Source organism: Anomaloglossus baeobatrachus, chromosome 8, assembly GCF_048569485.1.
Source record: "Anomaloglossus baeobatrachus isolate aAnoBae1 chromosome 8, aAnoBae1.hap1, whole genome shotgun sequence".
Classification (NCBI taxonomy): Eukaryota; Metazoa; Chordata; class Amphibia; order Anura; family Aromobatidae; genus Anomaloglossus; species Anomaloglossus baeobatrachus.
This window is the reverse complement of record NC_134360.1, coordinates 92185977-92206517: the sequence shown is the minus strand read 5'-3', so window position 1 is coordinate 92206517 and position 20541 is coordinate 92185977. Positions and strand designations below refer to the sequence as shown.

Genomic DNA, 20541 nt, shown 5'->3' with positions numbered 1-20541 from the left:
CTGCTAATTCTTTCCTTCCCAGCTATTTAGCCTGCTACCGCCCCAATGGGAGACATTGCATAAAATCATATTAAACATTGCACAGCAAACAATACATTGAATTATTTCTTGGAGAATACATGAGTTTCTTCAGGGGGCTGGGGAGTGTTTCTTCTCCGGTTACATTCTTACAAGTGTTGTCAGCTTTGCTCCATTAAGTCACAACTATGATCATTTACATCAGCGTAGTTACATCTTCTAGTGGAGTGAAATCATCTTCAGAGCGCTGTTCTCAGCCCTTACTCTGCCTGATCCCATCAACTGCTTTATACAAGCACCAGCTCTCGGCCAAGTGCTCATTTCAATTACAACAAGGGCAGAATAATTATAAACTACCAAGAGCTAATCTACCGGTGAGGAAAAGATTGTAAACTAATTGTCACAAATGTACTAAGGCAAATGAGACTCAATGGGGAACCCCAGAGCTCCCCTTCAGCACTACAGAAATGCACATTACACACTGCTAAAGTATGGCTGCCTATATGTACATTAATTGACATAAAGTTGGCAAACATTATCATGGAGTACATTGTTGCAGCATGAAATCGGAGTGTCCAACCACTAAGTAATACAGTTCAGGGAATAAAAAGAGGGAGATAAATCACAATCACATTAGTACTGACACTGTACACACACTGGGGACACCAAACTATGAATATTGTTTGAGAATCTTGGGGAGAGTTCATCGTCATGGAAAGGGGCACTATGAGAGTGATTGGGATCCAACTATCAGTGGTTTTTAATATTAAATCTTTTTATATGGGCCAAAGGGACCTTTTGGGCCTCCTAGGCTCCAAGGCCCATGTGCCATTGCATTTTCTGCACCTATCATAGTTACTCCTGTGTAGTAGGGAGAAAACGCCAGGCCGACAGGGGTCCGCTCTACTTCTCAGACATAACCAGTGTTTGCAATCCACCTTGGATGGGTGAAGTGCGACCCTTACTTCAGTCTTCAGGGGAGCATCCACATCCCTGCAGCTGGACAAAGATTGTAGATGTGCCATGGCAACATGTCACACAGAGAGTTTTTTTTACAAAACAACATGAAACGGTTTATTTGTTCTTCAACATTTCAACAGACATGTCCATTCCTATTCCGTTCTGCTGCCGCTGTTCCCTGGGGTATTTCGTCTGCCTAGCCTGCTGCCTGGAATTAGCCTTCCAGCTGCTGAGCATAAGACTCTACTTATCCACGTTCGTGTCTCCGCTGCTTCCCGTGTCCAAACACTGCTTCGGACAGTTCCAGCCGCTCCACTTCCCCAGGCCTGTGGAGAAGATGGAGAAAACAATTCTCCATCTTCTCTATTCCGTCAGTTTTCTTTCACAGACCCATTGACTTGCATGACTGCGTGTGATCCCATTTACGGACTCAGTCTTAGGAAAAATTTGGCTATGTGACCGGTCCCTAGAATAACATTGATCTCAGTGTGATCCAATGTTTGTCAAATCGCACTCGGTCTGAAAATATGGTCATCTGCATAAAGTCAAGAAGTGATGATTATAATTGAATATGCCAGGGGTTGGACCCCTATCTGAACTGAGAATGAAGGAACCAAAATGCTCGTCAATTACTGCATCTACTACATTGTTTTTTCATGCACCACACCTGCTGTACAAGGGGCTTTGCTGAAATTTCCTGCATGGCCAGACGCAGTAGTCATTTACCGTTTCAGACTAGATGTAAACCCTAACAAATATAGAAATGACAATGAGCAAAGGCTTACAATAATTAATATTTTTAGCACAAAGCAGTCAACTTCAACATATTACTCCATCTGCAGGCAGATTTATGCGGGTGAAGAATCATTTTAAATGGGCGTGTATTATTGTCAATGGTTTCCAGTTGGCAGTCATATCCAACGACTGGCATGCATGACTATGTAAGAGTACATTCTAAGATAGCTGTCAGATTACATAGGACTGGGGTATTACCTGCACACAGAAAGGAAGATATATATATATATATATATATATATATATATATACACACAGTACAGAGCAAAAGTTTGGACACACCTACTCATTCAAAGAGTTTTCTTTATTTTCATGACTCTGAAAATTGTAGATTCACATTGAAGGCATCAAAACTATGAATTAACACATGTGGAATGAAATACTTAACAAAAAAGTGTGAAATAACTGAAAATATGTCTTATATTCTAGGTTCTTCAAAGTAGCCACGTTTTGCTTTGATTACAGCTTTGCACACTCTTGGCATTCTCTTGATGAGCTTCAAGAGGTAGTCACCGGAAATGGTCTTCCAACAGTCTTGAAGGAGTTCCCAGAGATGCTTAGCACTTGTTGGCCCTTTTGCCTTCACTCTGCGGTCAAGCTCACCCCAAACCATCTCGATTGGGTTCAGGTCTGGTGACTGTGGAGGCCAGGTCATCTGGCGTAGCACTCCATCACTTTCCTTCTTAGTCATATAGCCCTTACACAGCCTGGAGGAGTGTTTGGGGTCATTGCCCTGTTGGAAAATAAATGATGGTCCAACTAAACGCAAACCGGATGGAATAGCATGCCGCTGCAAGATGCTGTGGTAGCTATGTTGGTTCAGTATGCCTTCAATTTTGAATAAATCCCTAACAGTGTCACCAGCAAAGCACCCCCACACCATCACACCGCCTCCTCCATGCTTCATGGTGGAAACCAGGCATGTAGAGTCCATCTGTTCACCTTTTCTGCGTCGCACAAAGACACGGTGGTTGGATCCAAAGATCTCAAATTTGGACTCCTCAGACCAAAGCACAGATTTCCACTGGTCTAATGTCCATTCCTTGTGTTCTTTAGCCCAAACAAGTCTCTTCTGCTTGTTGCCTGTCCTTAGCAGTGCTTTCCTAGCAGTTATTTTACCATGAAGGCCTGCTGCACAAAGTCTCCCCTTAACAGTTGTTCTAGAGATGTGTCTGCTGCTAGAACTCTGTGTGGCATTGACCTCGTCTCCAATCTGAGCTGCTGTTAACCTGTGATTTCTGAGGCTGGTGACTCGGATAAACTTATACTGCGCAGGAGAGGTGACTCGTGGTCTTCTTTTCCTTGGGCAGTCCTCATGTGAACCAGTTTCTTTGTAGCGTTTGATGGTTTTTGCCACTGCACTTGGGGACACTGTTAAAGTTTTCCCAATTTTTCGGACTGACTGACCTTCATTTCTTAAAGTAATGATGGCCACTCATTTTTCTTTACTTAGCTGCTTTTTTCTTGCCATAATACAAATTGTAACAGTCTATTCAGTAGGACTATCAGCTGTGTATCCACCAGACTTCTGCACAAAACAACTGATGGTTCCAACCCATTTATAAGGCAAGAAAACCCACTTATAAACCTGACAGGGCACACCTGTGAAGTGAGAACCATTTCCGGTGACTACCTCTTGAAGCTCATCAAGAAATGCCAAGAGTGTGCAAAACAGTAATCAAAGTAAAAGGTGGCTACTTTGAAGAACCTAGAATATAAGACATATTTTCAGTTGTTTCACACTTTTTTGTTAAGTATTTCATTCCACATGTGTTAATTCATAGTTTTGATGCCTTGATGCATAAATATATATATATGCATACATACACTTTTGCTCTGTAACCTGCCCACCCTCAGATATGAGAGCATAAGGCTGGATCCCGACAGCCGTACTGGAAATTGGCCATTCGTATTTGAAAATGGTCGTAACAAGCTTTGTATTCTCGTTTATATTGCAGTTGGCTGCTGTAGGTGCATTAAATACATAAATGCATAAAACGAAACAAAGTAGTTGATGCTGAGATATATTTCCGCCCAGACCTACTGGCACACTGGCTACGACAGGTTCCCTTTAAAAGCAGTGCCTGAAATCAATCTTAGGGCTTTATCACACATTGTGCAGTTTGGTCCGATGTCAGATCCTTATTCATGGACTGGCTATGTGACAGATGCATATATTTCTATGTAACTGTCATGCTCGGATTGGTAAGCCAGAGTCAGTCCATGTGACATCGGATCACTTTGCATGGACACTAAAAGAGCCCATAGGCCAGTTTCACGTGGCCATTGTTCATATAATATGCTTAGCTCAGAAGAACCAGCCAATGTTTTTTGTTTCACAAGTGTTTTTGCTAGCCGATATCTTCCAGTCTGAGCATTAAAACTGTCCTTCAAAGTGTAGATCTGATTTTTCTAATGTTGGGAAAAGTTGGCAAGAAAAAATGGATGTTTTAAAAAACCAAAACGCCAGGGACACATTCCATAACCCGGCACATTCCCTGTGCATTTTTGTGGGGTTGTCAGGAATACATTTCTTAAACATTGCCATTGACTATCAATAGTGCCTAAGGTTGTCTTGAGACACGGAAACCCTAATTTCTCCTGCTTAGAATTACTGACTCATATTAATGTGCCCTCCTGCTTACAATCATGGATGTAATGTCATAGTACGCATGATTGTACTATGATCATTTATTACAGAATGTGTTTATATATTGTATTCCATATGGGGTTTGACACGTTATTAAAAAAGGAGTGAGACTGTTCTTATTGGAGTCCTCATTCTGCATAAAAAGCTGCACAGCGTAGTATCTCATTTACTGCTTCCTTCATTGTAAAGTAATCATCCCACTTCACCCTTATAAGCAACTGCAACTAATGAAGACAGCCACAAGGGAGTAATTGTATAAATGGCTGCAACTTCTCTGTGTGATTCCAGGAGCCCAAATGCTGGGAATGTTGAACTCAGGAGACGCGCATCAAATTGCATCTTCTTTAGCGTCAGAAGCGAAATTACTGAATGTAAACAAAAGTTCCATTCTCCATCTCATTTACCTTCCAGCTGCTATTAGCCAAAAGGCCAATAATGGTGTTAGGGAGCAGTGTGTCCCAATAGTAATTCTACTATAATAACATAAAGTACAGAAAGATATAAAAGTATAGGGACGAGAAAAGCACAACAATTTAGCAAGAGCATATTATTTGTAGGTTTAGAAATATAATCTAGATACTTAAAGGGTTACTGCCAAAACAGTCCATTTTCCTCATGGCCCAGCTGCTCTTGAATGAATCGGAGATGCGTATACTCCCCTCTGCTCTATACTTTGTCTATAGTATCTATAGTACAATTTCTGGCAGTTTCTATATACAAAACAAATCATGCACACAAAATGACAATCAATGTAATGTAGTTAATTAGGTGACTCCATGGATGGATATATCATTGGCGCAACCTGTGCAGAAGCACAGGGGCCCAAGAGGTAATGGGGTCCATGACCACCTTGAAGGCAGCTGGAATTGTGAGTTATGAAAACTATTGAGCTTCAAGGGGCCCATATATTGTTCTTACAATGGGGCCCTCTTCTGTCTCTGTCGGTCAGTGGTTGACTCAGCACAGATATGGTAATACATGTGACAAAAAGGCATTAAAAATATATTTAAAAGGTGCATAACCTCACAAAACTAAATATAAGACCTACCAAAAAAACATAATAAGTGTAAGGCCAGGGGCAGACGAGAATACAGCATCGGCTGTGAGAGAATGGCATGTAATCTGCCAATGACACGCAGCTCAAACTCTGATTTGGGAATCATCCGAATCATCCACTGTGATATGAGTCTACGCACACGAGAATCAGAGCACAGGAGAAGAGAAGAAGGAGAAATTAATCTCTCCATCTTCTCCATTGCCTGTCTCTACATATGTCGGACTGTACTGATGCCATCTGAGTGCAGTCCAATGTTTCACAAACACCTATAGACTTGTATAGGTGAGCGTGATCCGAGATAGGCCTTGGCTCCAGTTGCGTATCGCTTTGAATGCGAGACCATTGTTTGACGTTTGGCTTTACCTACAGTTATCAGTAGGTCCATGTTGGATGATAGGTATCACTAGGGTCTAATAGGATTATTTGACGTTGAGCGGGGTGGTGAGAATTGTGCAATATAGGGTGCCAACCTTCTCGTCTGGTAGGGTTTTTCCTTAGGGATTGAATTGAGCACTTTGAGGAATCATTACCTCACTGTTTTTCAATTATATATTTGTATGACCCATTGTGTTATAGCAAAACGTGGATTACCTCAGTATGGGTTGGTTGTCACATATCACAGTGTTTTTTTTCTTTTGCATTTTAAAAGTGTTTATAAAGCATATCTGGCAAAAATATCTTTTTAGAGGTATATAATTTTTTCTGTGAATTAATTCATGGCTACAAACAATGACTTCAGAATCTGTTAGCTACAATGGCTTGTTAGATCCTACCATAAGCATGGTCTAACAGGCCTCCTGTCAGTGTAATACTGCAATAAATAAGTATTCTGTTTCCATGAAAATAAAACCAATCCATAAAATAAGTACTAGCATGATGTTTACGTGATTTTTGAAGTATGCTTGAAATAAAAGCCTTACTCAACAAAATAAGTCCTAGTTACAGTCAGGGCCGGCGTTATGATAAGCCAAACTGTACATTTTCTCAGAGCCCCCACTCTCTTAGGGACCCCAGAAATTGTATTCCAAAGTTAAGATTGCTTAAAAATCTTTGATGACTTCACAGTCATGTGACATGAGGTAATCAAAGGTCTCTTAATTGCAAGAATCTAAAAGAACTGAACAAGAGACAGGCTGGTTTACAGGACTGGCATTAGGGAGAAGGGAGAGCAAACAGGGCAGTTTCAGAGGGCCTCCATTTTTCTAGGGGCCCCAGAGTTTATATACTGATGATAACACTGCTTAAGTACCCTTCTGACATCAGGCCATGTGACTAAATTGTCACCACCTTGAACCCTTATAGCTCCAGGCTGAACATTTCAGTGCTACTGGCCTGGACTGGAAGTGACACTGTCCCATCCTTTGGTCACTTGATCGGTGAGGCCTGTGGTTGGATGCAGCAGTTAGGGGACTAGAACAGGACCTCATTAGATGCCCTGCCCATGACTTGCCGTTCTGTTTACCTTACCGCTAATGCTAATCACAGGCCTCAGCGGTCAGGGACATCACTACATCCAGTCAAAACTGAGCCCAGGTGGATGAAACTTGTGAATATAGCGTGATGTATTATTTTTTACCAGGAGCTGCCTGTCTGGGAAATTTTATGTAACCTTGACATTTTTTATAGACATGTTTTATCTGTAGTGACATTTTCTCTCTTTTTTTTTAGGTACTTAATTAATGTAACATTTGAAGGACGGAACCTCTCGTTTAGTGAAGATGGATACCAGATGCATCCGAAATTGGTTATTATTCTTCTCAACCAGGAAAGAAAATGGGAAAGGGTAGGTTTTGGAAACATACTTCTTGTTTTATTAAAGATTCATGTTGGTGTTCCAATGATAGCCAGTCAACAACTTTTATGGTATGGCAGAAATGTTGCATTCACATGTAGAAGGCATACAGTATATGGATTAAAAGAGGCAAATCGACTCTACTTTACTAACAGTTTTTATTTTTCCAAGCACTGACCAGAGCTTTGTCATAGTGGCATCACAGGGTGGAAACGTTGGTTTAGTGCTTTTTGGCTTGGGCTGTAATCAGATTTGTTCAGATCTTCCAGTGGGCTTTGCGGAGCTCTATACGATCTCATAGAAAGCCTGTGGCTTGTACACCACTAACCATGGCTCTCAGTGGATGTGTTACTTATACCCGATCCCAATTATTTCAGTGATCATAGGGGTCTTGCCACTGACACCCTAATAATCAAAACTTCTAACATGTCACTATCTCTATGATGCCCAGTGTCAATACATGTTTGACTTCATGTTTATAATTTCTAGTTTTTCTTCTAATAGAAGACATTTTAATTTTAAGTTACATTTTGTAGTATGTATAGAGTAGAGATGAGCGAACCGGTCGCGGTTCGGCTCGAGGTCGGTTCGCCGAACGGAGCTCCCGTTCGAGTTCGGTTCGTCGAACGTTCGACGAACCGAACTCGAACCAATAGGCTATAATGGGAGGCAATCACAAACACATAAAAATGCATGATAAATGTACACAAACAGTTAATAAACATTGCCATAACACTTACCGGTCCCCGCGATCCCTCCTGCACTCTGTCTCCTGCCGCTATTATATCCGATGATCGCTGAATCCTCCCGGTGACCGGCACTGCCAGCAGAGATGCAGGACCTATCGTGACGTCAAAATAGCCATGTGACCAGTCACGTGGCTATTATCTCATTGGCTACAGACTGGTCACATGACTATGACGCGTCATGTAGGACCTGCGAGTGCATCTCTCCGGTACCCGGTGCACATTTGTGTATCGCCGTGTACCGGCGACATGCTCTAGCACACGGTCGACTCCCCGTTCCTTTAGGGACCGGCTGACACAGCCGGTCATTAACGGAGATCACCGTTGCCATAGCAACGCAGTTAGCGGTGACGTCACCGCTAACCGCGGCTCCGGGAGCACCGTTGCTATGGTAACGCGTCTGTCAGCGTTACCGCTGTTACTGCTAGCAGCACTGATCTCTCACTCCGTGAAGGCTGCACGCTGCTTTCCGTGCAGCTTTCACGGAGTGAATGCTCCACGGGAAGCAGCGTCTTCCCCCATGCAGCAGTGATGTAGCAGAGCTGCATTTGTTGAACGAGAAAGACAAAAGACTATGGATCGTGGAGGGCTGACAGGGGGTAATAAAGATGGAGTCTCTAATGTGTCTGTGTATTTATTTCTATTAAAGTATTTTTTCTCTGTGTGGTGTCTTTTTTTTAACCCTTTATTGGAGATTCTTAATGGCCGGGTCAAACGTGCCTGACATTAAGAATCTCTGGCTTAATACTGGCTAGTAAAACAAAGCCAGTATTAACTCATGATTACCCAACAAGCCACCCGGCTCCAGGGCTGTTGGAAGAGTTGGATACAGCGCCAGATGATGGCGCTTCTATGAGAGCGCCATTTTCTGGGACGGCTGCGGACTGAAATTCGCAGCAGAGGCGCCCAGAAACCTCGAGCTAACCTGTGCTGTGGATTCCAATCCCCAGCTGCCTAGTTGTACCTGGCTGGACACAAAAATGGAGCGAACCTCACGTCGTTTTTTTTTTAATTATTTCATGAAATAAGTGAAATAATTAAAAAAACCGGTTTCCCCATATTTTTGGTTCCCAGCCGGGTACAAATAGGCAACTGGGGGTTGGAGGCAGCCCGTGGCTGCCTGCTGTACCTGGCTAGCATACAAAAATATGGCGAAGCCCACGTCATTTTTTTGGTGGGCAAAAAACTTCTGCATACAGTCCTGGATGGAGTATGCTGAGCCTTGTAGTTCTGCAGCTGCTGTCTGCTCTTCTCCATACAGACAGACAGCAGCTGCAGAACAGCAGCAAAGTGTAGAAAAAGTGGAGAAAAAGTGGAGACAAAAATGGAGAAAAAGTGGAGAAAAAGTGGAGAAAAAATGGAGAAAAAGTGGAGAAAAAATGGAGAAAAAGTGGAGAAAAAGTGGAGAAAAAATGGAGAAAAAGTGGAGAAAAAGTGGAGAAAAAGTGGAGAAAAAGTGGAGAAAAAATGGAGAAAAAGTGGAGAAGAAGTGGAGAAGTGGAGAAGAAGTGGAGAAGTGTTTGTTCATGCCAGATGGGAGATAAATAATTTTTTACCGGCGCTGTCATTTACTGTAACGTGATCATTGGTGTACGGTGTATACCTGTGATCACGTGAGCGGGGACCGGAAAAACCGTCCTGAATCATGATCTCCAGGGTCTCAGCTAGCCCTGAAACCCCGGAGATTTTCTGACGCCGGGGAGCGTTATTCACTTATTTCTGCCTGCTGTTTATAAACGGCAGATCAGAATAAGGCTACATTAACACGACCGATCCATTTTTGCGGTCTGCAAAAAACAGTCCGTTTTTTTTCACGGGTGCATCCGTGTGGCATCCGTTTCCGTTCCGTAGACGGTCCGTATGTCATCTGTTTGTCATTCGTGTGCCTTCCGTTTTTTTTGTGTACTGCAAAAAAACTGAAGGAGGGTAAATGCATAAATTTACCCAGGATCCATAGCTTCATCCTACATGCTTTTCACAGCGTAGAGCGCTCTGGTGATTTTCTTGTGCTTGTACACTTCATATCAGTCTTTTCTGTCATTATAATGGCAGAAAGACACATAATGTCCCACTCTCCTGCATTTTGTAATTTTGCACCTTTTGGTGCCTTTCATGTGGCCTTAAGGGGTGCTTAGCTTTGTATTTAGCCAAAAAAATGAAAAAAAAAAAAAATGACGTAGGGTTCCCCCTAGTTTTGTAGCCAGCTAGGGTAAAGCAGACGGCTGCAGCCTGCAGACCACAGCTGGCAGCTTCACCTTGGCTGGTAATCCAAAACTGAGGGCACCCCACGCTGTTATTTTAAATTAAATAAATAATTTTAAAAAAAAAGCACGTAGGGGTCCCCCCAAAATTGGATCACCAGCCAAGGTAAAGCAGACAGCTGGGGTCTGATATTCTCAGACTAGGGAGGTCCATGGTTATTGGACTCTCCCCAACCTAAAAATAGCAGGCCGCAGCCGCCCCAGAAGTGGCGCATCCATTAGATGCGCCAATCCTGGTGCTTTGCCCCAGCTCATCCCGCGCCCTGGTGCGGTGGCAAACGGGGTAATATATGGGGTTAATACCAGATGTGTAATGTCACCTGGCATCAAGCCCTGGGGTTGGTGAGGTCAGGCGTCTATCAGATACCCGACATCACCAACCCAGTCAGTAATAAAAAAAAATAGAAGACAAACACATTTTTATTTGAAAAAACACTCCCCAAAACATTCCCTCTTTAACCAATTTATTAGAAAGAAAAACAAATCCAGGTCTGGTGTAATCCAAGGGGTTGCCATGACGATCCACACTGTCCCAGTCAATGAAGAGCAAAATGTTCCCCATTGGCTGGGAGAGCAGTGCAGTGACCTGAGCTAACATCAATGGGTCAGCCCAGGTCACTGCAGGGCATGACAAGTCCTGCTGTCAGCGAGGTACATTACCTGCGCTGATCTCCAGCACACTGACAGCCCCTGTCACTGAGTTCAATGACCGCCGCCTTCACAGCCAAGAATCGCGAGAGGCCCGTGACGTCACCGCTAGTCAGTCTCGGGTCGGAAGCGAGAGAAGGTGATGTGACAAGCGGCGGCCATGGAGGACAGTGACAGCGCTGAGGTCGGGACTTCATCACCGCAGGTAAGCCGAGCGGGACCATGTGTGCAGAGTGTGTGTGCAGAGTGTGTGTGTGTGTGTGTGTGTGTGTGTGTGAGTGTGTGTGTGTGTGTGTACATGCCGCGGGCAGGAGGGGGCGGAGCGAGCTGAGCGGGGAAGTGTGGGCTTCCTGCACGTAACTAGGATAAACATCGGGTTACTAACCAAAGCGCTTTAGTTGGATACCCGATGTTTATCTTGGTTACCAGCTTGTGGCAGGCTGCCAGCGATGGCTCCTGCACACTGTAGCTGTAAAAAGCCCTGCTTTTTGCTGCTAGAACCGTTCTCGAACGTATCTAGAACTATCAAATTTTAGCAAAAAAGCTCGAGTTCTAGTTCGATCTAGAACACCCCCCAAAATCACTTGAGCCGCGAACTGGAGAACCTCGAACCGCGCTCAACTCTAATATAGAGTAATCATTTTTTTCCCCTATTTTGTGATTCAATAACTAATCCACCAGACAAAATCAGCACTTGGCGCCTATTGATTGTAAGCTTTTATTTTATTTGTCAGTGAATGTTTATTTGTTTTCAGTTTTCATTATATTGTGTGTTTATCGCATTAACTGATTGGAAAGCCTTGGGAAATGTGTTTGAGATATATAAATAATATAAATATTGCTGCATCATCATGCTTTTCAGAATTGCTACTCCCACAGGGAGGCATTAGTCCCTGCTCGCTTCCTCTCTGAAACAGTTATTTGCATATTTAAATTACCAGAGGGGCATTGCATGGCCTATGAGTCTCCTTACACTAACCTGGCACTGTCCACAAGAAAGACTTTACCGCTTAATCCATTATTTAGAGGTCTCCCTCCCACCTATTTAAATTGTCCTGATGAGCAGCAAACAACCAGAACCATGTGTGACGACATGGACTCTCATGGGTTAAAGGTTCTTAAAATCCAGACAGACAGCATGATAGATTGTCTATAGACAGAGGAGAAGTCCCTCATTGTTTTTACAAGACTCTTGTTGACTCAATGTAATTGTGTTGGCCACTGAAAGCCAAACGTATTGTTCTCCAGACATTTCCAGTAACCATTGTATTGTAGTTGTGAATTGATAATGTAATTACCTTAGTAGCCATTGTCTAGTCGGTGACTTGCCGACTCCATGTAGATATACTGAGTCTTTCTATGCACATCATTTAAATGAACATTATCCATGCAGCTTGAAATTCATCCAATGGGAGAAGCAATCTTGTCCAACCAATTGATGAGGACGCAGTGTATCCTAAGGGAAAGTTATGGCTATAAAAGGGACTTCTTTAAGCCACCAAGGTTGATGAAGGTTGATGGATGCTGATGGATCCAGTCTAAGCTCTTTGGAGCTGAATAGAGGATCAGGATATCTTATGGCTTCAATCTAGGGACTCCGGTCCCGGTTGGAGACCATATCCACAGCCTAGGGATTTCGACTCCGGCTGCCAGGATTTTAACATCAAAACAGGACTACCTAAGGAGGACACTCAGGTTGGGACAGTTCAGTCACCTGTTACAGACTTTGAAGACCTCAGACAGCTTGGAACCTGTGAGGCATTGACATTCTAAATCCCTGGTGAGCCAGCGGAAGGGTGAGACTCTGTTGCCTGTTACATTTGTGTGTTTTGCTGGTTATGTGTTATGTGCTGTTAATTGTTTGGGGATCCAATAAAGTCTAATTATTGTGGTTCCCTCGCCCTGTGTTGTCTGAGTAGTGTTACGCCCACGGTTAAGGAGGCCGGCGTTCAGTTGGGATGAGCCCTGAGCCACGCTGTCTTTCTAAAGGCGGTGGGTTTTAGTGGACGAGAGCACCCACTGAGCCCCGTGTCTCCACACCATGTATCTGCAAATTGAGTTTATTTTTTGTTTTCTTTTTGTTGTCTTCTTATCCTAAGTAGAGTTGAGCGAGTATCTAACTATTCATATTCGCTATACTCATAACGAGTACTGTCTAATACTCGTGTATTCATTCCGAATAGCGTATGCAATGCAAGTCAATGGGGAATAATCGCAATGTAACGAGTAACCTGAATGCCTCACTATTTCCTACTTGCACGAATAGTGCGGCACTCAGTTACTCATTACATTGCCAGTTTTTCCCCGTTGACTTTCATTGCACACGCTATTCGTAATGAATACGCAAGTATTAGACAGTATTCATTATGAGTATAGCAAGTACGAATAGTTAGGTACTTGCTCATCTCTAATCCTAAGTCATATGGCAAGGCTAAGTAAAGGGTTTGCATTGACTTTTAGGATTGCTTCTTCCAAAAGGTGGCACTAGTCCCTGCTCTCTTCCTCTATGAAGTGGCTATTTGCATTTTTAAATTCCCAGAGGAGCATTGCATGGCCTAGGAGTCGCCTTACGCTGACTTGGCACTGTCCACAAGGAGAGACTTTACCCCTTAGAGTCCTTCCACCCATATAAATTATCCTGCTTTACACTGATGAGCAGCAAACAGCCATAAACACGTATCTGTAAATTGAGCTTCTGTTTTTTTGTTGGCTTCTTATCCTAACTCATATGGCAAGGTTCAGTAAATGGTAGAAATGGACTTTTAGGCTTGCTACTTCCAGTAGGCAGCACTAGAGTTCCAGTCCTCTTCCTCTCTGAAGAAACTATTTGCATACTTAAATTCCCAGTGGAGGATGCATGACCCATAAATCTCCCTATGCTGACTTTGCATTCTCCACAAAGACAAACTTTACCCCTTAGACCACAGTTGAGTGAATAATTTCAAACTTGATTTCAGTAAAAAAATTCTCGAAATAGCCTGAAATATCTGGGGAAATGACCTGCGTAAATCTGGGTCGGTTTTGCTTTCATAAGTGGCACTTGGTTAGACTAACAGTCCGGAATCGTGGACCATTAGGATTTGATAACAGATAGATGTTCCAATTATATGATAGAGTTCCTTAAAATGTGGTTGCCTTGTAGGGTTTCTAAACTATTTTAGATAGCACTGCAATCTGGTTTTGTTCAGTACAAGTCTGTTTCAACAGTCTGATTTCCCAGCTCACGTTTCTTCAAGAAGCATGACCCAAATACTCGTGCATCTGTTTATTGCATCTCTTTAAACTGTCCATCACCGGCAAACTCTCCTGTCATCAGCACAGGCTTATACAGTTCAAACAAGAGAGAGGGTGATTAAAGAGGACAGCAGGAAAGAAGGAAGGAAGGGAAAAAAGAGAACAGTGTGAAGATGAAGTTGCTTTACAGGTCTAAGCAACTATCGGAAGTTGTTCTCTTCTGGTTTTACTATTTTGTTATGTTATTTGTAATACTGTGATCTTGAAAACATCTAAGTAGATGAGCTCTGTGCTTGCGCAATCTCACCTTGCTGACTCCTCAGTCATCTTTTCCTTGACAAACTGTATTTAGTTTTAATGGTCTATTATCCTATCAGTAATATTTACCACTTAAATCATAGGGTCTCGATGTAAGAGCACAATGTAGACAACAGGATAAATGTTGACCATGCCTTAAAAATCATCTAAAATGTTATATACCCCAAAATAGTAGCAGGAGGGTGGAAAGGGTTAATCGCACTGATGTGGATATAAGACAAATCTGCACTATAATATGGCATTCATTCTCTTTCGACCACAAATGGGGTATTGTCATAGTCAAGAGAAATTGTGTAACAAATTATTTGGTATGTTTCTCCTATTTGTCCTTCTAAGATTACTTGAGGCTAAAACCACATTTTAGTAGAAAAAAAAAATGTAATTTTTCATTTACACAGCCCAATGCTATAAAATTCTGAGAATAATCTATGGATTTAAAATGTTCACTACAATGCTGTCTGAATTCAGCCAGGGGTATAGTTTCCAAAATGTGGTTATTTGTGGCGGTGTTTCTACTGTTTTGGCATCTGAGGGGCTCCTTTAATGTGACATGGCAACTGCCAATCTATTCTATCAAACATTGTGCTCCAAAAGCCAAATAGCGCTCCCTCTCTTCTTAGTCAATAGTGTGTGCCCAAACAATAGTTTCTGACCACATTTGGGGTGCTCATATACTCAGGATAATTCACACAACAATTTGTGGGGTCTAATTTTTTGTTATCCTTGTAAGAATGTGACATTTTTGCCTAAAGCAACGTTTTGATTGTGTAATATTCAATTTACACTGTCTGAAATTGGAATGAAAATGCTCACTACAACACTAGATAAATTCCTTTTGGAAGGGTTTGTGATTTTTGGCACCTCTGTGGCTCTCCAAATGTGACATGGCATTAATCTGCTGTAGAAAAAAATTAAATAGCACTCCTCCCTTAAAAACCTCGTCATGTGTCCAAACAGCAGTGGGATATAGGTGTACTCAATATAAATTGCACAAAACTTTTTTTCCATTTACCCTTGTAAAAATGAAAAATTTGCAACTAAAATTTTAGTAAAAAAATTATTTATTTTTTTTTATTTCAGATTGCATTAATTCCTCTGACATACATTAGGGGTTAACACATTTTCTGAATCTGGTTTTCAATACTTTGAGGGGTTCAAAAAACTCAAACAAACAAAGGATGTTCTTAAGTCAGTGATGGGTAATTGAATAAATATAATCTGCCTAAGCAACTAAATCCAAAACCTAAAAACTAATTAAAAATTAACTTTTATTTCTTCATTATGGTACATAAAGGCTACATTGATCAAATGGATTAAAAACACCAAGTTCTGTGATCTAAATTCTCCATAAGTGGACATATCATTTGCAGCAGTTAAGTAGAATATTCTTAAAGGGAAAGGCATATAGGGTTATACCCGAATAGAAGTCTGCTGTATATATACAGTGGGTATGGAAAGTATTTAGACCCCTTTAATTTTTCACTCTTTGTTTTATTGTAGCCATTTGATAAATTCCAAAAAGTTCATTTTTTTCTTATAAATGTACACTCTGCACCCCATTTTGACTGAAAAGAACAGAAATGTAGAAATTTATTAAACAAGAAAAACTGAAATATCACATGGTCATAAGTATTCAGACCCTTTGCTCAGTATTGAGTAGATGTGCCCTTTTGAGCTAGTACAGCCATGAGTCTTCTTGGGATCCTGGATTTAGGGATCCCTTGCCATTCTTCCTTGAAGATCCTCTCCAATTCTGTCAGGATGGATGGTGAACATTGGTGGACAGACATTTTTAGGTCTCTAGAGATGCTCAATTGGGTTTAGGTCAGGGCTTTCGCTGGGCCAGTCAAAAATAGTCACAGAGTTGTTCTGAAGCCACTCCTTTGTTATTTTAGCAATGTGCTTAGGGTCATTGTCTTCTTGAAGGTCAACCTTCGGCCAAGTCTGAGGTCCAGAGCACTCTAGAAGAGGTTATCTTCCAGGATATTTCTGTACTTGGCCGCATTCATCTTTTCTTCAATTACAACCAGTCGTCCTGTCCCTGCAGCTGAAAAACACCCCTATAGCCTGATGCTGCCACCACCATGTTTCACTGTTGGGATTGTATTGGGCAGGTAATGAGCAGTGCCTGGTTTTCTCCACACATACCGCTTAGAATTATCACCAAAAAGTTCTATCTTCGTCTCATCAGACCAAAGAATATTATTTCTCATAGTCTGAGATTCCTTCAGTGTTTTTTGCAAACTCTATGCGAGCTTTCATATGTCTTGCACTGAGGAGAGGCTTCCGTCAGGCCTCTCTGCCATAAAGGCCTGTCTGGTGAAGGGCTGCAGTGATAGTTGACTTTGTGGAACTTTCTCCCATTTACCTACTGCATCTCTGGAGCTCAGCCACAGTGATCTTGGGGTTCTTCTATACCTCTCTCACCAATGCTCTTCTCCCACGATTGCTTAGTTTTCCTGGACGGCCTGGTCTAGGAAGAGTTCTGGTAGTCCCAAACTTCTTCCATTTAAGGAATATAGAGGCCACTGTGCTCTTAGGAACCTTGAGTACTGCAGAAATTCTTTTGTTACCTCGGCCAGATCTGTGCCTTGCCAACAATTCTGTCTCTGATCTCCTTGGGCAATTCCTTTGACCTCATGATTCTCATTTGGTCTCACATGCACTGTGAGCTGTGAGGTGTTTTACAGGTCTGTCTATACAGGTATGTGCCTTACCAAATCAAGTCCTATCAGTTTAATTAAACACAGCTGGACTCCAATGAAGAAGTAGAACCATCTCAAGGAGAATCACAAGGAAATGGACAGAATGTGACTTAAATATGGTGTCTGAGCAAAAGGACTGAATACTTATGACCATGTGATATTTCAGTTTTTCTTGTTTAATAAAGTTGCAAAAATGTCTACATTTCTGTGTTTTTCTGTCAAGATGGGGGATGGGGAGCAGAGTGTACACTAATGAGAAAAAAATAAAGAACTTTTTTGAATTTAGTTTAGCAAATGGCTGCAATGAAACAAAGAGTGAAAAATTTAAAGGGGTTTGAACACTTTCCACACCCACTGTGTATATATATATATATATATATATATATATATATATATATATATATACAAATAAGAAAGCCGCGGAGACACCATCACGTGTTTCTCAACGCTGCCAGGAAACTAGCCAGGTCTTTCACCGGGAAGGAACAACCATGGGAAGGGCAGTCTCCAGTCAAGGAGACCACCTATACCAAACATGGTATCCATCCACAGACAGCCGTTTCGGGGTATTTGCCCCTCATCAGTGTGGAGTAGGAATCTGGCTAGTGGGGGCAATGCCTAGTAAAAGACTACTTAAGCAAGCATTGTTGACCTTAGGGAGATCAACATATCCACTGCGGAGACACCATCATGTGTTTCTCAATGCAGTGATTCTAGAGCAACGCCCCCTGGGAAGTATGCAAATAAGAAAGCCGCGGAGACACCATCACGTGTTTCTCAACGCTGCCAGAAAACATATAACATGTATATATATATACTAGCTGTACTACCCGGCTTCGCCCGGGTTAATAACTGCTGTTAACAAAATAGAATGTATTAACAAAAATGTATTCTGCACACAAAAAACACAAAACAAATAGATATAAATGTAATTATTAAAAGGCAAAAACTAAGCTAATAGAAGCATTTCACAATATATATTTCAACACCACAGATATTCCACACAGATTTAACTAAATTGGCCAAGTAATGTGCTCCGTCTGTCTCTTTCCAGGTCTGTCTCTTTCCCCGTCTGTCTCTTTCACCGTCTGTCTCTGTCTGTCTCTTTCCAGGTCTGTCTCTTTCCAGGTCTGCCTCTTTCCAAGTCTTCCTCTTTCTTTCTGTCTCTTTCTTTGTCTGTATCTATCTCTCTGTTTCTTTCCCCATCTGTCTCTTTCCAGGTCTGTCTCTTTCCCAGGTCTGTCTCTTTCCCCGTCTGTCTTCACGTCTCTTTGTCTGTCTTTTCCTGTCTGTCTCTTTCCCTGTCTGCCTGTCTTTGTCTGTCTCTATTTCTCTGTCTCTTTCCCCATCTGTCTCTATCAAGGTCTGTGTCTTTCCCCATCTATCTTTGTCTGTCTCTCTGGATGTCTCCTCCTTCCCTGTCTGCCTGTCTCTGTCCCTGTCTTCATGTCTGTCTGTCTCTTTCCCCATCTGTCTCTTTCCAGGTCTGTCTATTTCCAGGTCTGTCTCTGTCTGTCTCTTTCCCCGTCTGTCTCTGTCTGTCTTTTTCACCGTCTGTCTATGTCTGTCTCTTTCCCTGTCTGTCTGTATCTCTCTGTCTCTTTCCCTGTCTGTCTCTGTCTGTCTCTCTCTATGTCTGTCTCTCTCTGTCTTTCTCTATCTGTCTCCCCACCAACATGTGTTATAGCTGTAGCACCCGGCGCTGCCCGGGATAGTAACTGTCTCTCTGTTTCTCTCCCATTCTCTGTCTGTCTCCCCCTCTGTATATATCTCTATGTCTCTCTCTCTATCTATTTGTCTGTCTGTCTCTTCCCCTGTCTGTCTCTGACTGTCTCTGTCTCTTTCTCCATCTATCTCAATCTCTTTCCCTCTCTTTCCCTGTCCGTCTCTTTCCCTCTCTTTCCCTCTCTGTCTCTTTCCCTCTGTCTCTTTCCCTGTGTCTGTCTCTTTGTCTGTCTCTTTACCTGTCTTTGTCTGTCTCTTACCCTGTCTATCTCATTCCCTCTCTTTCCCTGTTTGTCTGTTTCCTGTGTCTGTCTTTGTCTCTTTGTCTGTGTCTGTCTCTTTACCTGTCTGTGTCTGTCACTTAACCTGTCTCTCTCTTTCCCTCTCTTTCCCTGTCTGTCTCTTTCCCTGTCAGTCTGTCTCTTTGTCTCTGTCTGTCTCTTTGTGTCTGTCTCTTACCCTGTCTATGTCTGTTTCTTACTCTGCCTGTGTCTGCCTCTTTCCGTCTGTGTCTGTCTCTTTCCCTGGCTGCATTGTGACACGCCAGCATTCCATATAAGGGCATGGCTGCGCATTCTTCTGAAGTTCTGGCTGCACTGTGGCTCCCAGCTCCATTCGCTGTAATGGAGGCAGGTTTTTTGGTGAATAACTGTAAAGCGCAGGGTTAAAATTTCCCCTCGAAACATAGCCTATGATGCTCTCGGGGTCCAGACGTGTGAGTGTGCAAACCTTTGTGGCTGTAGCTGCGACGGTGCAGATGCCAATCCTGGACATACACATACACACACACACACATTCAGCTTTATATATTTACCACTAACATAAAGTACAAATTGTCAAGAAAAACTGCAACATCTCTTAGAGGCTCCAGGCTCAAGAAGGCTACCTCAGACAGACTTGGAGCAAGCCATTCCATCTGGCAGATTCCAGGGGAACATCAGCCTTCACCCTTCAATCCCTGTGCAGGGATGTGGTCTTACAATGGGGTATACTGGATTGCTTCCACCAAAAGGCTGCCGTCCAATGGACCAAACTAAGGGAAAGAGAATGGTCTGTTAGCCGGGTCGGAACAAGGAGGTCTGTGTAAGAAAAAAATCATAAAGAAGAAGGATAGTAAAAAAAATGAGCTGAGGTCAAAATCAGGGATGTCACTGGGATTATAGGAAGGCATAGAAGACAGTTAGATTATAACCGGTAGTAAACAGCAGAATTTCAGGAGCTTCAGTAGCTTGCAGCCTTACAGTGGGTTGCAGTTACTAGATGTGGCACTTCTGGAGTGGCTAGGGCTGCTATGTTTAGGCTGGGAAGGGACAAATAACCATGAAACTTCCCAGCCTGATAATGCTAGCCCCCAGCTGTCTGCTTTACCTTAGCTGGTTATCAAAAATGGGGGGACCTCATGCCATTTTTAAAAATTATTAGTTAAACAAGGCTAAAAACACCCTTTAATGCCCCATGAAAGGCACTAAAGGGTGCATGTGTACAATATGTAGGGGGACTTTGCTTTTGTCAACTTACAGAGCACCATGTGCGCCGAGCATTGCATCTTTGGGTCCTATATAGACCCGATGATGCAATGCGGTCAGCATTTACTCAACATGAGTGTGATGGCTGTGTAAGTGCCCACAGCTG

General features: G+C 42.5%; 1 protein-coding gene across 1 annotated transcript in view; it reads left to right on the top strand.

Moving 5' to 3' along the window:
• GRIN2B (glutamate ionotropic receptor NMDA type subunit 2B) overlaps positions 1 to 20541 on the top strand; it is a 935536-nt gene that overhangs the window by 737357 nt on the left and 177638 nt on the right. The window contains exon 5 of the mRNA XM_075321904.1: positions 7149 to 7263. Within this exon, the coding sequence (XP_075178019.1) occupies positions 7149 to 7263 (115 nt within the window). The remainder of the gene's footprint in view (positions 1 to 7148; positions 7264 to 20541) is intronic.